General features: G+C 45.5%; 1 protein-coding gene across 2 annotated transcripts in view; it reads left to right on the top strand.

Moving 5' to 3' along the window:
• Positions 1-23,930, top strand: part of LOC109906797 (interleukin-1 receptor accessory protein-like 1-B) — a 430,365-nt gene that overhangs the window by 207,382 nt on the left and 199,053 nt on the right. For both annotated transcript variants that reach the window (XM_031792874.1, XM_031792873.1), the window contains exons 4-5: positions 20,097-20,283; positions 21,519-21,672. In XM_031792874.1, coding sequence (XP_031648734.1) covers positions 20,097-20,283; positions 21,519-21,672 — 341 coding nt within the window. The remainder of the gene's footprint in view (positions 1-20,096; positions 20,284-21,518; positions 21,673-23,930) is intronic.

Below are 23,930 nucleotides of genomic sequence, written 5' to 3'. Positions count from 1 at the left end.
CGTCAACTTTTACTAATCTCCAGGTCCGTAGGAATCGTCCGAAGAGGAAAGAGGTTTTTCTCTAGGGTTTTGACAGGATGCTTCTGGTTTTAATTCCAACAATGTGCTTTAATTGAATTGTTCAATTGAAGAATTTATGTTATTGATTGGCTGGAGACTGCACATACTGTAACGGCTGTTGGTGGAAGAAGGTGAGGACCAAGGTGCAGCGTGGTACGTGTTCATCTTTTATTAGTTGAACTGAACACTGAATAGCAAAACAACAAAGGGAACAACCGAAACAGAAAAACAGAAAGCACAAAAACAGAAAGCACCTACCCACAAAACCCAGGTGGGAAAAGGCTACCTAAGTATGGTTCTCAATCAGAGACAACGATAGACAGCTGCCTCTGATTGAGAACCACACCCGGCCAAACAACAAAATATAGAAAATGAACATAGAATGCCCACGCCCTGGCCATAGAGAGGCTTTTATTCTCTATTTTGGTTAGGCCAGGGTGTGGGCATTCTATGTTCATTTTCTATATTGTGGATTTGTGACATTTCCCCCCCCCCCTTAAGGTGCGGACTCCGGCCGCAAAACCTGACTCTAAAGGGGAGGGTCCGGGTGGGCCTTCTGTACAGCGGCTGCTCTGGTGCGGGACGTAGACCCCTTAGGCTTGGCCCACTTAGGTGGCGACTCTGGAGCGGGGACCCTCGCCGCCGACCCGGGACTGGGGACCCTCGCGGCGGGTGACTCTGGCAGCGCCGGACAGGCGGGAGACTCTGGCAGCGCCGGACAGGCGGGAGACTCTGGCAGCGCCATACAGGCGGGAGACCCTGGCAGCGCCGGACAGGGCTGAGACGCTGGCAGCGCCGGACAAGGCTGAGACTCTGGCAGCGCCGGACAGGACTGAGACTCTGGCAGAGCCGGACAGGGCTGAGACGCTGGCAGCACCGGACAGGGCTGAGACTCTGGCAGCGCCGGACAGGGCTGAGACGCTGGCAGCGCCGGACAGGGCTGAGACGCTGGCAGCGCCGGACAGGGCTGAGACTCTGGCAGCGCCGGACAGGACTGAGACTCTGGCAGTGCCGGACAAGAGACAGGCACAGGACTCACCAGGCTGGAGAGACACACAGGAGATCTGGTTCTGGGAACAGGCACAGGACTCACCAGGCTGGGAGACCTACTGGAGGCCTGGTCCGTGGAGGAGGCACAGGATAGACCGGGCCGTGGAGGCGCACTGGAGGTCTCGAACTAAGCGGCTGCACAACCCGTCCTGGCTGGATGGTGACTTTAGCCCGGCATGTGCGGGGCGCGGGCACAGGACGCACTGGGCGCACACCGCACTGGAGACACAGTGCGCAGAGCCGACGCAGGATATCCTGGCACGAGGAGACGCACTGGAGGTCTGGAGAGCAGGGCTGGCACCATCCGTCCTGGCTGGATCCTCAGCCTAGCCCGGCAGATGCGGGGAGCTGGAATGTAGCACACCGGGCTCAGAGCACGTATTGGAGATCTGTAGCGCCAAGCTGGCACAGGACGTGCAGTGCTAGGGAGGCGCACAGGAGGCACAGTCTTCACCAGACGGCTAGCACACACCTCAGGCTGAGTATGGAGAGCTGACTCAGGTGACGTCAAATCCAGGACACGCTCCGTCGGGCGGATATCGTGCCTCATGCACCAACACAGCAACTCCCTCATTACTCTCTCCTCCAATCTCCCCATGAACTGCTTCACTGTCTCTGCTTCGCTCCCTTCGTTCACCTCCAATTCCACCCCGACTGGCTCTGGTTCCATCCTCAGCTCCTTACGGTAAGCACGGGGAGTTGGCTCAGGTCTGAATCCTGATTCTGCCACACTCCCCGTGTGCCCCCCCCCCCCCCTCCAAATGTATTTTTGGGGGGGCTGCCTCTCGTGCTTCCTTGCCAGCCGTGCCAACTATCAAATATCACTTTCATTTAATAGCACTAAATTGCGTATCACAGCTTTACAGATGTCGGACCTTAATTTGATCCAGAGGACATTGAGGGGAGTTACTGGTTTCAAAAGATGTAATAAAACAATTATAATATGAACATTTGCATAAAATGGTGTTTCAAGGTTTTCAACCGACAGCGACATTATGTTTCCCAGGTAGAAATCCTTGGCTCTCAAACATGGCATGTGTGTTTCTGTGAGACGTATCTTCACACTGCCCTCCCTGTGATGAGGCAGATTTGGTTAAGATTTGGTTGGGCATAAGGAAACATGTTATCTCCCTAAAATTAATCTGGAGGATTCATTTAGTCCAAATCTATTACCAAGTACGCTACATGCCAACATACTGCCACGCTCCATGCTTTTCTGATCAACAGACTGACTTCTGAAACATATTATTAACACTAGACATTAACATCGGAATATCTCTGACATTTTTGTATCTGTCGGAAGTTTGCCATTTTAGTCATACAATGAACAGAAAACAGAAAAAGAAGGTTTGCAATTGTGAACAAGCCTTTTCTTGTTCTCTGCAGCTCTCCCTAAAGAGAACATTTCACTGGATTGCTTTCCAAGTCAATAAATGTTACACTTCCTTGTCACGTTGCATTGCTGCTGTCTGGCTGTGCAGCCTGTGGTAGTGTATTAATAATTATATAGTAATAACTTATTAACCTCTTCGGTTAAGGACGTCTTTTCTTGAATGGCTCATTAGTTCGCTTCATTGTAGGTCGTTTTTAGTGGAGAGCAAAGTGTCTGCCAGTTAGAGCTGGGAAAACCTACTGTACCTTAAAGAGAGAGAAATCCCATGTCTGTAGGGGCCTATCCAATGCTCTACTCAACCTCCTCTGTTTCAGGTTCAATACTTCAATGGAGATGTTCTTAAATGTATAGAGCTGCTGTATATAGAATCAACCTGCGATTTGGCTTAGACCTAAAATCACCCTTTGATTCTGAGAGATGTTCCTTTCAGTGTTTATCTATTCAACATATCACTGTCCCCAAATGACACCAATCCCAGACACATTATACACACTTTTAAACCCCTCAACATTTCTCATCAAGTTACCCCCTGCTGTACAATATTGTGGTAGATATTGTTGCTGTGTTGACACATGTAGTAAAATATGGAAATGGAATGAACAATAGCGTACACTGTCATTATGGAGATATGACTTATAATTCCTATTTTTTTGGGCCCAATCATCACAACACTGCAGCAGAATCCCAGGATGCGCTCCTTTGGACTCAGCTTTGCATTTTCCTATGTAGCAAGGCGCTCGCATATGTTAACATATTGAATTTGGATTAGGCAGTGGGCACAGTGAGGGAGACAAAAGAGGAACGTTGTGGCTGTAGAGAGAAAGAGATTAGGATCAGGGTCTTTGAGCAGAGCATTGATGGACGGAGTCATTGCTGTAACTTATAAACCACGCCAGCAGAATGAGTCTTACTTCCAAAAGTCACTATCACACTTTAATCTGTGTTGCTACAGCCTTTCATTTCCCTCTTACCCTCTGGGTGATTTTCTTCACCAACATTTTCATCTTTTCATTTCAGGGCAAACGCTGTTACTTTGATTATTAGAAACGCTGTATGTATTATTATGTCAAGCGGATGAAGCCTGTCAGTCATGTATGTACAGTAGACATCTAGCCTTTTCACCAGATGTCAGTGGAGAGTGTATGATAGAACACTAATAATGAGGCAGATACAGTGCCTTGCGAAAGTATTCGGCCCCCTTGAACTTTGCGACCTTTTGCCACATTTCAGGCTTCAAACATAAAGATATAAAACTGTATTTTTTTGTGAAGAATCAACAACAAGTGGGACACAATCATGAAGTTGAACGACATTTATTGGATATTTCAAACCTTTTTAACAAATCAAAAACTGAAAGATTGGGCGTGCAAAATTATTCAGCCCCTTTACTTTCAGTGCAGCAAACTCTCTCCAGAAGTTCAGTGAGGATCTCTGAATGATCCAATGTTGACCTAAATGACTAATGATGATACAATCCACCTGTGTGTAATCAAGTCTCCGTATAAATGCACCTGCACTGTGATAGTCTCAGAGGTCCGTTAAAAGCGCAGAGAGCATCATGAAGAACAAGGAACACACCAGGCAGGTCCGAGATACTGTTGTGAAGAAGTTTAAAGCCGGATTTGGATACAAAAAGATTTCCCAAGCTTTAAACATCCCAAGGAGCACTGTGCAAGCGATAATATTGAAATGGAAGGAGTATCAGACCACTGCAAATCTACCAAGACCTGGCCGTCCCTCTAAACTTTCAGCTCATACAAGGAGAAGACTGATCAGAGATGCAGCCAAGAGGCCCATGATCACTCTGGATGAACTGCAGAGATCTACAGCTGATGTGGGAGACTCTGTCCATAGGACAACAATCAGTCGTATATTGCACAAATCTGGCCTTTATGGAAGAGTGGCAAGAAGAAAGCCATTTCTTAAAGATATCCATAAAAAGTGTTGTTTAAAGTTTGCCACAAGCCACCTGGGAGACACACCAAACATGTGGAAGAAGGTGCTCTGGTCAGATGAAACCCAAATTGAACTTTTTGTCAACAATGCAAAACGTTATGTTTGGCGTAAAAGCAACACAGCGCATCACCCTGAACACACCATCCCCACTGTCAAACATGGTGGTGGCAGCATCATGGTTTGGGCCTGCTTTTCTTCAGCAGGGACAGGGAAGATGGTTAAAATTGATGGGAAGATGGATGGAGCCAAATACAGGACCATTCTGGAAGAAAACCTGATGGAGTCTGCAAAAGACCTGAGACTGGGACGGAGATTTGTCTTCCAACAAGACAATGATCCAAAACATAAAGCAAAATCTACAATGGAATGGTTCAGAAATAAACATATCCAGGTGTTAGAATGGCCAAGTCAAAGTCCAGACCTGAATCCAATCGAGAATCTGTGGAAAGAACTGAAAACTGCTGTTCACAAATGCTCTCCATCCAACTTCACTGAGCTCGAGCTGTTTTGCAAGGAGGAATGGGAAAAAATGTCAGTCTCTCGATGTGCAAAACTGATAGAGACATAACCCAAGCGACTTACAGCTGTAATCACAGCAAAAGGTGGTGCTACAAAGTATTAACTTAAGGGGGCTGAATAATTTTGCACGCCCAATTTTTCAGTTTTTGATTTGTTAAAAAAGTTTGAAATATCCAATAAATGTCGTTCCACTTCATGATTGTGTCCCACTTGTTGTTGATTCTTCACAAAAAAATACAGTTTTATATCTTTATGTTTGAAGCCTGAAATGTGGCAAAAGGTCGCAAAGTTCAAGGGGGCCGAATACTTTCGCTAGGCACTGTATATGCATGTTGTCCTTCAGAACACACATGTAGCGACCCAATGACACCACAACCTTTCAACCCTTATTTCCCTCCCCCTCAATGTCCCCACAACCTTTCAACCCTTATTTCCCTCCACCTCAATGTCCCCGCAACCTTTCAACCCATATCTCTCTCCCCCTCAATGTCCCCACAACCTTTCAACCCATATCTCTCTCCCCCTCAGTGTCCCCACAACCTTTCAACCCTTATCTTTCTCCCCCTCAGTGTCCCGACAACCTTTCAACCCATATCTCTCTCCCCCTCAATGTCCCCACAACCTTTCAACCCTTATTTCCCTCCCACTCAATGTCCCCACAACCTTTCAACCCATATCTCTCTCCCCCTCAATGTCCCCACAACCTTTCAAACCTTATTTCCCTCCCCCTCAGTGTCCCGACAACCTTTCAACCCATATCTCTCTCCCCCTCAATGTCCCCACAACCTTTCAACCCTTATTTCCCTCCCACTCAATGTCCCCACAACCTTTCAACCCATATCTCTCTCCCCCTCAATGTCCCCACAACCTTTCAAACCTTATTTCCCTCCCACTCAATGTCCCCACAACCTTTCAACCCATATCTCTCTCCCCCTCAATGTCCCCACAACCTTTCAAACCTTATTTCCCTCCCCCTCAGTGTCCCCACAACCTTTCAACCCTTATCTCTCTCCACCTCAGTGACCCCACAGCCTTTCAACCCTCATCTCTATTCCCCTGGGTGACCCCACAACCCTTCAACCCTCCCCTCTCTCCCCCGCAGTCTCTATCTCCATCTCTCTCCCCCTCTCAATCTCTCTCCGTCTCTCTCCTCTCGATCTCTCTAATAGTACATCTTCCCTCTCTTCCACTGTGTTGCTGCTCTATATGATGTTAAACTGTGTATTCTAGTGTGTGTGTGTGTGTGTGTGTGTGTGTGTGTGTGTGTGTGTGTGTGTGTGTGTGTGTGTGTGTGTGTGTGTGTGTGTGTGTGTGTATATACGTGTGTATACGTGTGTGTGTTGCTCTATGTGTGTGTGTTGCTCTGAGCTCCAGCCCATGATGCATATGCTCGGCTGCATTAAGAGAAGTCAGAGGGCACCAATGTAAAAGGAAACCGGGCCCTCCAGGTGGCTGTGCTGTGCTCAGAGCCTACCGCTGACAGGGACGTAATGTGTCTTCAATCTGTGTGTGAAATCAGCTCTAATTCAGCCATATGATAGGGAAAAAAGACCATGCAGCCAGGCAGGCAGCACACGTTAACCAGGGAGGACCAGGAGCAACGTTAACCAGTGAGGATCAGGAGACACGTTAACCAGGGAGGACCAGGAGACACGTTAACCAGGGAGCACCAGGAGACACGTTAACCAGGGTGGACCAGGAGACACGTTAACCAGGGTGGACCAGGAGACACGTTAACCAGGGTGGACCAGGAGACACGTTAACCAGGGTGGACCAGGAGACACGTTAACCAGGGTGGACCAGGAGACACGTTAACCAGGGTGGACCAGGAGACACGTTAACCAGGGTGGACCAGGAGACACGTTAACCAGGGTGGACCAGGAGACACGTTAACCAGGGTGGACCAGGAGACACGTTAACCAGGGTGGACCAGGAGACACGTTAACCAGGGTGGACCAGGAGACACGTTAACCAGGGTGGACCAGGAGACACGTTAACCAGTGAGGACCAGGAGACACGTTAACCAGGGAGGACCAGGAGCAACGTTAACCAGGGAGGACCAGGAGCAACGTTAACCAGTGAGGATCAGGAGACACGTTAACCAGGGTGGACCAGGAGACACGTTAACCAGGGTGGACCAGGAGACACGTTAACCAGGGTGGACCAGGAGACACGTTAACCAGTGAGGACCAGGAGACACGTTAACCAGGGAGGACCAGGAGCAACGTTAACCAGGGAGGACCAGGAGACACGTTAACCAGGGAGGACCAGGAGACACGTTAACCAGGGAGGACCAGGAGCAACGTTAACCAGGGAGGACCAGGAGCAACGTTAACCAGTGAGGATCAGGAGACACGTTAACCAGGGTGGACCAGGAGACACGTTAACCAGGGAGGACCAGGAGCAACGTTAACCAGTGAGGATCAGGAGACACGTTAACCAGGGAGCACCAGGAGACACGTTAACCAGGGAGGACCAGGAGCAACGTTAACCAGTGAGGATCAGGAGACACGTTAACCAGGGAGGACCAGGAGACACGTTAACCAGGGAGGACCAGGAGACACGTTAACCAGGGAGGACCAGGAGACACGTTAACCAGGGAGGATCAGGAGACACGTTAACCAGGGAGGACCAGGAGACACGTTAACCAGGGAGGACCAGGAGACACGTTAACCAGGGAGGACCAGGAGACACGTTAACCAGGGAGGACCAGGAGACACGTTAACCAGGGAGGACCAGGAGACATGTTAACCAGGGAGGACCAGGAGACACGTTAACCAGGGAGGACCAGGAGACACGTTAACCAGGGAGGACCAGGAGCAACGTTAACCAGTGAGGATCAGGAGACACGTTAACCAGGGAGGACCAGGAGACACGTTAACCAGGGAGGACCAGGAGACACGTTAACCAGGGAGGACCAGGAGACACGTTAACCAGGGAGGACCAGGAGACACGTTAACCAGGGAGGACCAGGAGACACGTTAACCAGGGAGGACCAGGAGACACGTTAACCAGGGAGGACCAGGAGACACGTTAACCAGGGAGGACCAGGAGACACGTTAACCAGGGAGGACCAGGAGACACGTTAACCAGGGAGGACCAGGAGACACGTTAACCAGGGAGGACCAGGAGACACGTTAACCAGGGAGGACCAGGAGACACGTTAACCAGTGAGGATCAGGAGACACGTTAACCAGTGAGGATCAGGAGACACATTAACCAGGGGGACCAGAAGACACGTTAACCAGTGAGGATCAGGAGACACATTAACCAGGGGGGACCAGGAGACACGTTAAACTTCTTAGGGCTGCAATCCTGTTAACGGGATTGATATGACAACAGCCAGTGAAAGTGCAGAGCGCCAATTCAAACAACAGTAATCACATAATAAAAATTCCTTAAATATACATGTATTTTATACCATTTTAAAGGTAATCTTGTTGTTAATCCCACCAAAGTGTCCGATTTCTAGTAGGCTTTTCAGCGAAAGCACCACAAACGATTATGTTAGGTCACCGCCAAGACACAGAAAAATTCCGCCATTTTTCCAGCCAAAGAGAGGAGTAACAAAAAGCACAAATAGAGAGAAAATGACTCACTAACCTTTGATGATCTTCATCAGATGACACTCATAGGACTTCATGTTACACAATACATGGATGTTTTGTTCAAAAAAGTGCATATTTATATAAAAAAATCTCAGTATACATTGGCGCGTTATGTTCACTAGTTCCAAAAACATCCGGTGATATTGCAGAGAACCTCATCTTTTTACAGAAATACTCATTATAAATGTTGATGAAAATACAAGTGTTAGACATGGAAATTTAGATAAACTTCTCCTTAATGCAACCGCTGTGTCAGATTTCAAAAAAGCTTTACAGAAAAAGCAAACCATGCAATAATCTGAGAACGGCGCTCAGAAAACAAATAGATATATCCGCCATGTTGGAGTCAACAGAAGTCAGAAATAACATTATAAATATTCACTTACCTTTGATGATCTTCATCAGAATGCACTCCCACCAAATAGCTACTTTTGTTAGCGCGTTTGGTTAAAAAAAATCCAAAGTCATGAAGCGCGTTCACTAGTTGCAGACGAAATGTCAAAAAGTTACGTTACTGTCCGTAGAAACATGTCAAACGATCTATGGAATCAATCTTTAGGATGTTTTCAACATAAAACTTCAATAATATTCCAACCAGAAGAATTCCTTTGTCTTCAGAAAAGCAAAGGAGTGTGAGCTACCTCTCATGTGAAATGCGCATGACCAGCGCATGACTACTCGCAGACCTCTGACTCAATCTTCTCTCATTCTCTCCCCCTTCACAGTAGAATCCTCAAACAAGTTTATAAAGACAGTTGACATCTAGTGGAAGCCTTAGGAAATGCAACATAACCAATATCCCACTGTGTATTCAATAGGGGCTGAGTTGAAAATCGACCAACCTCAGATTTCCCACTTCCTGTTTGGATTTCTTCTCAGGTTTTTGCCTGCCATAAGAGTTCTGTTATACTCACAGACATCATTCAAACAGTTGTAGAAACTTCAGAATGTTTTCTATCCAATACTAATATTAATATGCATATATTAGCAACTGGGACTGAGGAGCAGGCAGTTTACACTTGGCACCTCTGGGCATCTTTTCATCCAAGCTACTTAATACTGCCCCTGCAGCCATAAGAAGTTTTAACAAGGAGTGACCAGGAGACACGTTAACCAGGGGGGACCAGGAGACACGTCAACCAGGGAGGATCAGGCGACACGTTAACCAGGGAGGATCAGGAGACAAGTTAACCAGGGGGGACCAGGAGACACGTTAACCAGGGGGGACCAGGAGACACGTTAACCAGGGGGGACCAGGAGACACGTTAACCAGGGAGGATCAGGAGACACGTTAACCAGGGAGGATCAGGAGACACTTTAACCAGGGGGGACCAGGAGACACGTTAACCAGGGAGGATCAGGCGACACGTTAACCAGGGAGGATCAGGAGACACGTTAACCAGGGAGGATCAGGCGACACGTTAACCAGGGAGGATCAGGAGACACGTTAACCAGGGGGGACCAGGAGACACGTTAACCAGGGAGGATCAGGAGACACGTAAACCAGGGGGGATCATGAGACACGTTAACCAGGGAGGATCAGGAGACACGTTAACCAGGGGGGACCAGGAGACACGTTAACCAGGGAGGATCAGGCGACACGTTAACCAGGGAGGATCAGGAGACACGTTAACCAGGGAGGATCAGGAGACACGTTAACCAGGGGGGACCAGGAGACACGTTAACCAGGGAGGATCAGGCAACACGTTAACCAGGGAGGATCAGGAGACACGTTAACCAGGGAGGATCAGGAGACACGTTAACCAGGGGGGACCAGGAGACACGTTAACCAGGGAGGATCAGGAGACACGTTAACCAGGGGGGATCAGGAGACACGTTAACCAGGGGGGACCAGTAGACACATTAACCAGGGGGGACCAGGAGACACGTTAACCAGGGAGGATCAGGCGACACGTTAACCAGGAGAGCTCCTTGGTGTCCACATCACCAACAAACTAACATGGTCACTAACATGGTCCGAGAACACCAGGACAGTCGTGAAGCGGGCACGACAAAACCTATTACCCCCCCAGGAGACTGAAAATATTTGGCATTGGTCCTCGGATCCTGGATCCTGTAGATCCTCAAAGGTTCTACAGCTGCACCATCGAGAGCACCACTGGTTGCATCACTGCCTGGTATGGCAACTACTCAGCCTCCCACCGCAAGGCATTACAGAGGGTAGTGCGAACGTCTCAGTACATCACTGGGACCAAGCTTCCTGCCATCCAGGACCTCTATACCAGGTGGTGTCAGAGGAAGGCCCTAAAAATTGTCAAAGACTCCAGCCACCCTAGTCTCTCTGCTACCACACGGCAAGGGGTACCGGAGTGCCAAGTCTAGGTCTAAGAGGATTATAAACAGCTTCTACCCCCAAGCCATAAGACTCCTGAACATCTAGTCAAATGGCTACCCATACTATTTGTATTGCCCCCCCTCCCCTCTCCACACCACTGCCACTTTCTATTGTCATCTATGCATAGTCACTTTAATAACTCTACCTACATGTACATACTACCTCAACTAACCTGTGCCCCCCGCACATTGACTCTGTACCGGCACCCCCCTTTATATATTGTTATTTTTTTTACTGCTGCTCTTTAATTACTTGTAACTTTTATCTCTTATTCTTATCCGTATTTTTTTAAACTGCACTGTTGGTAAGTAAGCATTTCACTGTAAGGTCTACTAGACCTGTTCTATTCAGCATTTCAGGGTAAGGTCTACTAGACCTGTTGTATTCGGCATTTCACTGTAAGGTCTACTAGACCTCTTGTATTCTGCATTTCACTGTAAGGTCTACTAGACCTCTTGTATTCGGCATTTCACTGTAAGGTCTACTAGACCTGTTGTATTCAGCATTTCACTGTAAGGTCTACTAGACCTGTTGTATTCAGCATTTCACTGTAAGGTCTACTAGACCTGTTGTATTCAGCATTTCACTGTAAGGTCTACTAGACCTCTTGTATTCTGCATTTCACTGTAAGATCTACTAGACCTGTTGTATTCAGCATTTCACTGTAAGGTCTACTAGACCTGTTGTATTCAGCATTTCACTGTAAGGTCTACTAGACCTGTTGTATTGAGCATTTCACTGTAAGGTCTACTAGACCTGTTGTATTCAGCATTTCACTGTAAGGTCTACTAGACCTGTTGTATTCAGCATTTCACTGTAAGGTCTACTAGACCTGTTGTATTCAGCATTTCACTGTAAGGTCTACTAGACCTGTTGTATTCAGCATTTCACTGTAAGGTCTACTAGACCTGTTGTATTCAGCATTTCACTGTAAGGTCTACTAGACCTGTTGTATTCGGCGCATGTGACTAATAACATTTGATTTGGTGTGATAATGTGAGCAAACAGAGAAATGTCACAGAGCCACATGAGGGAATAGTTCAGGGGGAATCCGCAGTAAGAAGTTGGCTGTTCACATGCATTCAGGGCCTTCGTGTTATTAATGGTGTCGAGGCATGTCCTGTCCTACCATGCCTTGGCTGTCACCAGAGGAAGGAGAGACTGGATTAGTATTCCACTGCCGGGCCCAGCTGGTGATCTCTCAGTCAAATGGGACGTCCAGAGACACTCCGTCACTCTGCCACCAGTCAAGCCCTGTCCCATTGATCCAGCCCCGCCGTCACAGCCAATCAGAGCCAGAGACTAAGGAGGGAGGGGGGACTGGAGGGGGAGGTGAGGTGGAGTGTATGATGTATTCTAGACTGTGTGTGTGTTATGTCTACCTGGCAGGCACCTGGCTGTTGTCTGTGTGAGGCTGGGAGGTGAGTGAGTGTGTGGAGACAGAATTACCTCTTGGTGGTAAATGCTTTCTAGTAACAAATGGTAGCCTTCTCTCTCTGCCCTTTGGTGAGGAAAACATACTTACACACACACACACATGCTCACACACACGCACATGCACACACACACGCACATGCACACACACACGCACATGCACATGCACACACATTACCTTGCTCCTACTAGACAGGGGACACCTCATGTTGTGGCCTTGAGTGTGATGTGAGAAATGTTTTATAAATTAATTCGCTATGAATTATGGAGTCTTCCTACTATTTAAACTCATCAGAGAATACATGGTCCATTAAAAAGGATGATGAAGTACATTGTTAGGCAAATTAGAGTCATTTATTTTATCTTGAGGAAGCAGTGAACTATAGTTTTTTGGAATGACACAGGTGTAAAGGTTTTGTCTAGGAAGTAAAAACGAAATTCCACTGTGTCTGAAAGACATTCATGGTACCACAAAGTGATCCTTTCAACTGTGGCACCGCATATATTGTGTGACCATTTTACAGAACGATTACTGTGTAATGTTGAGGTTTTGCCCTCTGTTTAATATCTGCCACTCGACAGTAACGATGCATTGACGGTGAGCTATTACACAAATATACGTCCTAATACTTCAGCCAGCCACTTGTGTGCTTTTTGTGAGGTTTCCCAAGGCCTCTCTCAGGGTGCTTCCCAAATAACACTCTATCCCCTATATAGTGCACGGGCCCTGGTCAAAAGTAGTACACCATATAGGTAACAGGGTACCATTTGGGATGCACACTCGATGTGATTGGAATAGGATTTAATCCAGCGGATGCATGTGTTAAGGTCTGCATCAATCTGTTAGACACTCTTCACGCTTTCGCTGATTGGAGATTTGTCCTGTGCTCTTGCCTCAGTTCCATTTGATTAAGCCTGAAGCCTGAATCCCAGAGGCTGCATGCGGGAGGAAATCTGAGGCTGGGATTGGCTGAGGAGATGGGTGGAGTTACCGGTCGGCTACTGGGTGATGCCACATCCTCACCTGTCACAATCGTGTGTCCTCGCACGGCTACCCATGACAATTCTTTTGAAAGGTCACATGTTTTTCATTTCTCAAATGGAAAATTGCCCCTGTACCTCACTGGGCCAATTGTGTGCCACCCTATGGGACTCCCAATCACGACCGGTTGTGATACAGCCTGGATTCAAACCACGGTGTCTCTAACACTCGGATGCCCAAACACATGACACATGAAACATAAGAAAACCACATGTTTGACTCTGTTCCATTTATTCCATTCCTCCCACCAGCCTCCACTGCCGTGAACATTTGACATGAGTGTATGGTAGATATTATTAGTATATTGTAATATTACAAAATGACTCTGAAATCACCAGTAGGCTACAGCAGAGGTGTTCAACTCTTACCCTACAAGGTCCGGAGCCTGCTGGTTTTCTGTTCTACCTGATAATTCATTTGCCTCACCTGTTGTCCCATGTCTAAATCAATCCCTGATTAGAGAGGAAGAATTAAAAACTGCAGTGGAACTGGCTTCTTGGTCCAGAGTTGAGTTTGAAGGGAATCTGCTCTCTGATATCCTTTTTTTGTTGTTGTTGCGACTTTTAGATTCTGTTTGAAATGAAAGCGGCCATATAAAATAAATCTATTATTATTATTATTATTATTATTATTATTATTATTATTATTATTATCTGGACTATGCCTCCCAAGCCAAGTAGGCAGGCTGAGAGACAGGCATCAAACTAGACTTGGACCAGCGGTATCTGATAGTAGAGACACTGACCTTCTCTCGTCATATCAGATGGGGTTTTTATCTGACAGACAAAATGTCAGAATGCACTTTCTTCCTCAGCAGAATCCAATTGACACTGCCTCCCTCCCCCATCCTCACCCTCTTCCCATCCCTCCATTGCACCCATCCCTATTCACAAACGCTAGAACTCTGAGCGAGACAACCCCTATACTACAGCTGTCACTCAATGGAGGAGAAGCATAACATGAACAGGTTATTCAGACGTTTGGAAAAAGAGAAAGAATCAAAGTGGTTTGGAACTTGGAACTTTGACCATTTTACTCTCATTGAAATACGTCTGTACCAAACGGATATAGGCCTACTCAGTGTATAGGTTTTAGTATGCATGGTATTTCTGAGTGGCCATACATTTTGCCCGTAGGCTTTGGGAGGACTAATTAATAAGGTCACGGTAAAATGAAAGAGACAAATTGTTTCATAAAGTTATGGAATCTAGTTGAAAATACAGGGTTGGGTGAAATGATTTCCCTCAAGGCACCGTTCACTGAGGGATTAGAGACTGTGTAATAGAGCAAGACAGACCACTGCATGTTAAAGGTAACAGCACAGCTAGAGATAGGACAGACACGGCACTGCCAAAAGCTCTCAGTCAGATGGATGAGATTGGAGTTCTCCATCACACCTGGAATGAAAAACGAGAACTTTACATAAGATGTGCAGATAAAGAAAATGAAGGTGTGGTGACTAAAGTAGATCATTGAGGTGCTGTATAACCAGTCACATAATGAAGGTGTGGTGACTAAAGTAGATCATTGAGGTGCTGTATAACCAGTCACATAATGAATGTCTGGTGACTAAAGTAGATCATTCAGGTGCTGTACAACCAGTCACATAATTAAGGTGTGGTGACTAAAGTAGATCCTTGAGGTGCTGTATAACCAGTCACATAATGAATGTGTGGTGACTAAAGTAGATCCTTGAGGTGCTGTATAACCAGTCACATAATGAAGGTGTGGTGACTAAAGTAGTTCATTAAGGTGCTGTATAACCAGTCACATAATGAATGTGTGGTGACTAAAGTAGATCCTTGAGGTGCTGTATAACCAGTCACATAATGAAGGTGTGGTGACTAAAGTAGATCATTGAGGTGCTGTATAACCAGTCACATAAAGAATGTGTGGTGACTAAAGGAGTTCATTCAGGTGCTGTATAACCAGTCATAAAATTCATATGATGCAGCAGAGTTCCCTCTTATCCTCTCTCCCCTACATGGATAACAGATCCTGCATGGAGAAAAAAAAACAGGGCTGTGTGTGTGTGTGCGTGTGCGTGTGCGTGTGTGTGTGTGTGTGCGTGTGTTTGTGTGTTTGGGGGAGAGACATGACTGCAAAACACCAGCAAATCAGCTCCAAGTGATTGTAATTTTGGAAATGTATTCCAAATGATTCCAACGCATTACAGAGAGATATGTTTTCGTATTCAAATGTAAGCAAGGTTTGGAATGATTATGTTTTAGTCAAGTATTATATCTGTTTGTGCTTCTTGCGCTCCATTTGCAGTCTACAAATGATTTGTAATTATGTTCTGGCTCCCTGACCATCCACTCAAGAAGAGGTCGTCCCACGGCTGAATCTAGTTGATGATCCCTGGCATAGAAGATCAACATGTGTCTCTCTCCATAGTCATTTATGGAGACGTGAAATCCGCAAGCGGCTGAGAAGCTCAACATTTTGGGCCTTCTCTCCAGAGACAGAGGCTAAGTGGAGGCCTGTTGGCCCAAAGTGAGGTTTGGGGAGTGGGCAGTTAATCACCTGGCCTCGTGTGCTGACAGATGAGTTATGGAGCAGGCCACAGGTAGAGCCTCAGTCCTCCCACCACTCCTCACTGCCTCCCACCGCAGCACGCCATGCCAACCTGACCTTCGCTTGGGTCATAAATAATGCACTGACCATAAAAGACTGATTATGGGTAATCTGTAGCCCTGGTCTGTCTGGCCACTGGGTGCAAGTTGTCATCAGTGCTGATTTGGCAGCTGCTAGCTGGCTGGTTGTTTGTCGAGCTCTGGACTAAGTTGGGCTAGCGTGCCTCATGGTGGAGCCTGATGTACCAGCAAGGTCCAGCTAAAGGTCATGGCCCACTGTCCATGGCACTGGTTTCACCAGTGTGTGAGATTTTGATGTATAGTCCAGTCGAATACAAGCGGGTGTGTTAAGGGTTGAAAGGAGTTTGACAATTGTCCAAGTTATCTTTTTATTGAGTGACGGGGATTTATTGTAAACATTTGTGACAATGTTTCCACATTATTATGACTTTAAGGTTTATACCTCTAATGAGAATCAACAAGTGGTCAATTTCCTGCTCTATTTAAGTAGAACTTGCAGATCTTTTAATTAAAAATTCAGTAATGAATTAATCCCACAGGTACCTTGTGGTCTGAGGAGAATGGTTTCACATTAACTCTACAGCTTGGAGCTTTAATATCGCAGGGAACAGATACTGAGTTAGAGGGAGTAGAGGGAATTATGTTCCATATTTCTCTTCAACCAAAACAAGGGAGATGATGTCATAAATGAGGTTAGGAGAGAATAATTAAGAATGGATGTAATGATTTTGCCAAGTTGATTTTGCCAAGTTTGGACCTTGGTATCTAATTTCAATTACAATAATGTGTGATTAATAATTTATTAAGCTCCTGAAATAATGACCTTGTCCTAAAAATTATGAATTCATTTTGACATGATAGCAAGCAAGAGCGGGGAACAGTTGATCCCCAATGGTACTGTTTTACATTAAACCCCATGTAACGATCTTCGTCTTCATTGGTTGAGGAGTAGGAAGGATCGGACCAAAACGCAATCAGAGACAACGATAGACAGCTGCCTCTGATTGGGAACCATACCAGGCCAAACGCATAGAAAAGAAAACATAGAAAAACAACAGAATGCCCACCCCAACTCACGCCCCGACCAACCCAAAATAGAGACATAAAAAAGGAACTAAGGTCAGGGCGTGACACCCCAAATAGGCATTTTGACATGTTTGTAAAAAAAGTGGCTGTACTATACTGATACAACAATCATTCATACAGGCAACATTGTGTTGGTCATTATTTTAATAAGGTGAGGTAGTCAGTTCATCATTGACCTACCATCCATTACTCCTACCTGGGATTTGACTAGATGGGATACAGCTTTTGTCAGATTTGACTTTTTATAGTAGGTTAGGATAACTTAAGCAGCAGGTTAAGGGAATTTACATTGCAGGTTAGGAGAATTAGGTTATGTTTAGGTAAAGGGTTAGCTAAAATGCCCAAAAAACGACTTTTGCCGTGAATATCACAAAAAATGTATCCCTTCTAGCCATGATCTCCTTCCCTGTCGCATATTGCAACAACCATTTCTATTATGGAAACAAATCCTCCATTTGCCCTCCGGCTCTCTGTGTGCAAACTGTCAGCCAAGGTGTTCTCCACTTTAATATGAACTGCATGGTATCTGTCTGTAATTGACTTGACATTGAAGAGCAGCCTCTCGTCAGCTCCCATTGACATGCTGTCATTAATATTGTTTTATTACCTTGGTATAACCAATATATCCAAAAGTGTACTCAGCTGAATACTCTAGTATGCACTATGCCAGTGTTTCCCAACTCCGGTCCTCAAGGACCCAGTACAGTACAGTACATGTTTTTGTTGTGGCCCTCGACAAGCACACCTGTTTCTACTTGTCAACTAATCATCAAGCCCTTGACAAGTTGTACCAGGTGTTTTTGTCCTGGTCTACAACAACAACGTGTGCTGTTGGGGCTACGGGAGGACCGGAGATGGAAACCACTGCAGTATACAGAAGCCTATACTTCCTGTCTAGTAGACATTTAGTTCTGTGTATACAGTAATTGGTGTACAGTGGACTGAAAGCGGTGTGTTTGTCCTGGCCACATTGTTCATGAATATACAGTATAGATAGTGCTACTGACTGAACACAAAGCACTGGCTCTCTTGCTTAAAAGGCAGTGTGACGGATGTGAACCGTTGGAAAGACATCGTAGGACAAAGTGTTGGCCCGGGCCATCGATCACTCAACAGCCAGGCTGACACTATTCTCTCTGTCTCTCCCACCGGGCGAGTTTATCAGCACTGCCCAGAATATTTAACAGGGGGAGCGGACCCGGGGGATCTCATTTGTTCAGGTGTCCATCTGGTGCAGGTTGTCTGGGATAATCTCCACATCATGTCGCATTTGCATCCTCCGCTTCATAAAATGGGCAGACTTAATCGGACAGACCGCGGTGCCCAGTAGAGGGTGTGTCTGACTATGGGCCGACCGGGCCTTTGCTTACTGCTTGCTAATCTGCAAGGCTGCGCTAATGCCGTGGCAATTATAGAAGGATTCCACTTGTTTATAATTGGTTGTTGGTTCAGCCTCAAATCTGTGTTACCAGCTTGCGCCCCTGAAATTACCCAATGAGGTTTTCCTAAATGTTGTCATTTGTTGAAATCTGTAGACCAGAATGATTTGATATTATGGTCCAATTCATACAGTGCTCACCCTCTTGAAGAACTAGGCTACACAGCTACTGATGATAGTCATGAGTGGAGACAATCTTATTAGCTATACATGCATAGACGGATCAAAGGTCACACTGATTGAGCTCATTGATCACATTAGGCTGGCTTTTCCCTCCAACATTGTATGGAATTCCCTGCACACTCAATACCTCTGTCCATTGATTCCAAATATCCATGGATCCTTGCCTAAGAAGCACTCATCTGGAGTCAAAGGCCAAACATGAACCTGTTTACCTAGCCATAAAAACATCAACCAGCTGTAATGACTGATGTATTACTATGGCTGTGGAAGGGTTATACTGCAATCGACTCAAACTCCCTGCTCATTCATGTGAGCATGCTACTGGAGTTCCTGCTGTTGTGGGCCAATTGTTATTGATCAGTTGTACAGATTCAACACAGAGTGATTATTAAACTGAGCACAGTGAAATTGTACCACACAGTATGGTGCCATAGTGTTGTACATGACTGGGTTGCCAGACCAGGCAGTTACATTATACCCTCACAGCTTTCTCAACTATATCCTATGCAGTACAGTCACAGTTGTAGTCCTCTGGGCTGATAGGCTTTTCTCTATCAGGTCTGACCAGTTACAAAATATCAACTCTGGCAAGTCATTTTCTGCTAGCTTGCACCGTATCTGCATAAAGACGTCGAAACAAAAGGCTCACTCAATCTTCACTGCTGTTGACTTTCAGAACTGCCGTTCTGCATTAGCCCTCGTCTCCCTTCCACCTCCGTTTTCACCACTTTTCTTTTGCCGTTGCCATCGATAATTTGTGATATCCAGGTTCATCCCTCCTGCATCATTTACATTCCTCCTGGATGGGTGAGAAAACACAATGCAGCTCTGTATGAACGGTCCGGACAACCAGCCACGGCTGAGTGGAGGTGGAGAGATGATTCTTCACGTTGACGAGAGAGGAGAATGTCAAACCTTCCCCATATTCTCCCACCGAACCAGATGGCTCACTGTATCTGGGTGTCAATGGTTTAGATCAGACAAGTAGGGCTCTAAAAGCTTAATGAGTTAAGAATGTTTTGATCCGTTATTCAAGTACCTGCATTCACTTTCCAAATGTAAACTGGACCAAAATATAAACCATTTTTACTGAGTTGCAGTATATATAAGGAAATCAGTCAATTGAAATACATTCATTTGGCCCTAATCTATGGATTTCCCATGACTGGGCAGGGGCACAGCCATACGCCAACCCAGTGGGGAGCCAGGCCCAGCCAAGCAGAATTAGTTTTTCCACACAAAAGGGCTTTATTACAGTTTATTACAGTTTCATCAAACGTATACCTGTCAACATATAGTGATAGAGGCGTGAGAGAACAACAATGTTATACAAAAATTATTAAACTTATTGATTTGTTCACTTGTGTTTTGCAGGAATTCCACATATTGTATGAAAGTGTCCATGTCACTGACAGTGGCGGAGAACGACACAGACCTCTGCTACAACTCCAAAATGAGGAACTTCGAGAAGGCAGAGTTAAGCAAAAGTAAAGATATCACCTGTCCGGACATTGAGGATTATGTACAGCCGGGGAAGGAGCCAGAGATAGTATGGTACAAGGTAAGAGTCCACTATAACATTATGTCTGTAACTTATTTCAGATTGAATGCCATAGGGGCAGTTTCAAGGATACAAATTAAGCCTAGGCAGGTTCTCCACTGAGGCTGCTTTTTATCCCAGGATTAGGCCTAGTATGTGTCTGGGAAACCACTGCTATGTGTCATGTATCAAATGTGATACATATATGTATCAGCGTATAATCAGAACTGTATGATCATGTTAATATATTCAAAAAATGAGAGATTACATTTTTATTTTTATTTTATATTATTATTTAGTCTAAGCATACTTGTATGTATTGTCTAGCAGCCTATGTGCTTGCTTGATGACAGTAGGTAGATTTATCCACCCATAACTCACAGCCACTCTGCAGAGCACCCCCTGAGATGTCATTTGTTTTTCATGAGACTCAAACCGTCTGGGGAAAGGGGTCTACAGTCCACGTTCATGATGTAAATAGTCTAGAAGACAAATAAATTATACCCCCCCCCCCCCCCCCCCCCCCCCCCCCCCCAAACGACTGGAGGGGGTCCTCAGAGTCAGGCGTCTGGCTCTCTGAGTCGACGAGTGGCCCTCACCGGCCCCGGCTGCCTGCCCACAGTGTAACAGCAGACTGACAGAGTAGCCGACGGAGGCCAGGGGCCAATTCATCAAAACTAGATGAATGTCGGATTAGATGGCCACAGTGCTTCTTCAGTTTCCCAGTGAATCAAATTAAAACATGGATAATGACTGTGGCCCTAGAATATTATAGTTATTTGCTCTGTCTCTGGAAGTGGAGCTGTTTGAATTCTGGGAGACCCGCGAGCGCAGGTGGAAACAACCCACGGTATTCCAGTTTTCCTGCTGTGGATGAATGAGTTTATGTGGCACAAGTTCCCTTTTCCAAAGGCCTCGTTCTTCCTCTGGGTTCATTCCCACCAAAATTAACTGCTTCAACCGAAACGCTGTTCTTCTAGTGGGAACTTAGCGATATAATGTTGTATAATAGATCACACTCGTCTTGCCAAAAACAGGAACTCAATACAACAACACTAAATACAAGATGAGAATGCATTTGTGATCAAAGAGATGTTAGAAGTTTGGAATGGTTCGATGCATTTCGTCAGGCGTCCATGTTTTCCACGTCTACATTGTATGTTGTAAAAAGTGTAATCTAAGTCCAACTGTATACTGCTTTTCTGTTTCTTCGTGGTGTTTTACATTCATAAGCCTTCTCTCTATTTGAATCGAAGGAATGCAAGCCAAAGCAGTGGAGACAAAGCATTGTAAGGAGAAGAGATACTCTCTCTATCCGGGAGGTGCGTGAAGATGACATTGGAAATTACACGTGTGAATTACAGTTTGGCAGCTTCGTGGTGAGAAGAACTACAGAACTATCTGTTACAGGTAAGAAAAACTCCTTTGCGGGTCACATGTGCTCCATGCTGGGCCACTGGGGATAACTTGCATTGTGTTTTTATTGGCATTGATGAATGTTCATGTTGTTTTGTCTGTCAGCGAGGCAGAGTTCATTCTTTGTGGGAGAGCGGATTTAATAATCATTGCTATTGTGCAGCTGTGTCGTGTTCGTCGTCTATTTTGGGGATGGCCACAATAGTTGTTTGCATATGAGCAGATCTTCTGCTTGGCTGAAATGAAGAATACGTTTAGATTTTTTTTTTACACAGATATCTGAGGTGTACATTCAGGGAGAAAATGTTGATGGGATTATGTTGCAGCAGACATCTCATTAGAAATAGGTCAGAATGCTGACATTTATCCATAGTAGTTATATATATACATGGTAATGGTAAATCTCTTACTACCTGTTGTTGTGTTGTCACTACCAAACACACCTGTTCTGCTAAGACAGTAGTTGTGAACCTTGTTGTCAGGGTTGTGGCTTCAATACCTCTGTGCTGTCGTGCTTAATTGCTAAGTAGTAGAATTTGCACAGAGCCACTTCATCACTTTTTCTCAACTAAGACTGTTCAAATATTAAAGCTTGAACTTAACGTTCCTTATCTTTAGAGGGAGGGGTGTGACAGAATAGAGATCGCTCACCACCGCCACCTCCACCGCTAACGTTGATGTGCAGTAACAACTTGGACAGTCTTGATGGAAAACCCATAGTACAGGTGCATTTAATCAATGACACAATGATTACAAAAATATCTACTCTACTCAGTCTTGCCCTCATGGCTGAACCCTGAAAAGAAAACACCAGAGAAAACCACTGTAGCAAGATATATTAAGAGCTGTTACATGTCAATGCATCACACCCATCGTCCATAGTGGTCTCGAGGTCAAGCAAACTATTTGCAGTTTACGGCTATCTGATTACAGTTTATTATCCCCTAAAGAGACAAAGGCAGACTCCATAGAAGACCCATTTCACTCATCAATCTTGTTCCCTGCTGCCTCAGATGGTCCTCGTCCTCTGGGACGATTCCCTTCCCCTCACAAAGAGACGCATTTAGCATTTTTGGATGAGGGATAGTTGGTTTCCTTTCCCTGTAAGCAGTCTATGGACAAGGTATGACAGCAATCCATGCGTTGGTTGAGTTTCTCTGGCACATCCACATGCTACCGTTTTAACATGATGCAGCGACAAATTACATTAACGCTCCCATAACTTGAATGGGATTTGTGCCTCGAATGCTAAACCATTAGCATGTGGAAAGGGAAACTAAACCAAAGCATGGACTGCTGTCATACCTTGTCCATAGACTGCTTACAGGGTACGGAAACCAATATGTCATTTAGTAAAACTATCTCTTTAAGCGAGAAAACGTCCTGCTTTTGTGTTTGCAGATTTGTTATCTGACTGAAATCAGGAGGGAATCTGAGGACCCTCTCTCTTTCTCTCTCTCTCTCTCTCTCTCTCTCTCTCTCTCTCTCTCTCTCTCGTGAATAATAATTACATGCTTCCGCCCACATATAGAGGGCATAGGAAAGAACATGGCCCACCTACACACATCATGTACGGTACATGTATATAGACATGCATACATAAATTACTTCATGTAATAAAGACAAACGCTGAGAGTACAAAACATTCCATGACATAGACTGAACAGGTGAATCCAGGTGAATGCTATGATCCCTTATTGATGTCACTTGTTATATCCACTTCAATCAGTGTAGATGAAGCAGGGGAGACAGGGTAAACAAGGATTTTTATGCCTTGAGAGAATTGAGACATGGATTGTGTCTGTGTGAATGGGCAAGACAAAAGATTTAAGTGCCTTGGAACAGAGTAGGGTAGTAGGTGCCAGGCGCACCAGTTTGAGTGTGTCAAGAACTGCAACGCTGCTGGGTTTTTCAGCCTCAACAGTTTCCCGTGTGTATCAAGAATGGTCCCCCCCCAAAGGACATCCAGCCAACTTGACACAATCATGGGAAGCGTTGAAGTCAACATGGGCCAGCACCCCTGTGGAGCGCTTTCAACACCTTGTAGAGTCCATGCCCCAATGAGTTGAGGCAACTCAATATTAGGAAGCTGTTTCTAATGTTTCATCCACTGTGTGTATGTGCTGTAGTTAACTCAGTCCTTGAAGCAAAATTACCTTTAAATGACACATAGGACATTAGTTTAGACACATACATCCGTTAGAACTTTAATTTCAATAATAGAACATTGAATGACAACAAGCCCATTGGCT

Source organism: Oncorhynchus kisutch, linkage group LG16 (genome assembly GCF_002021735.2).
Source record: "Oncorhynchus kisutch isolate 150728-3 linkage group LG16, Okis_V2, whole genome shotgun sequence".
NCBI classification, from domain to species: domain Eukaryota; kingdom Metazoa; phylum Chordata; class Actinopteri; order Salmoniformes; family Salmonidae; genus Oncorhynchus; species Oncorhynchus kisutch.
This window is presented reverse-complemented; position numbering and strand designations above follow the sequence as displayed.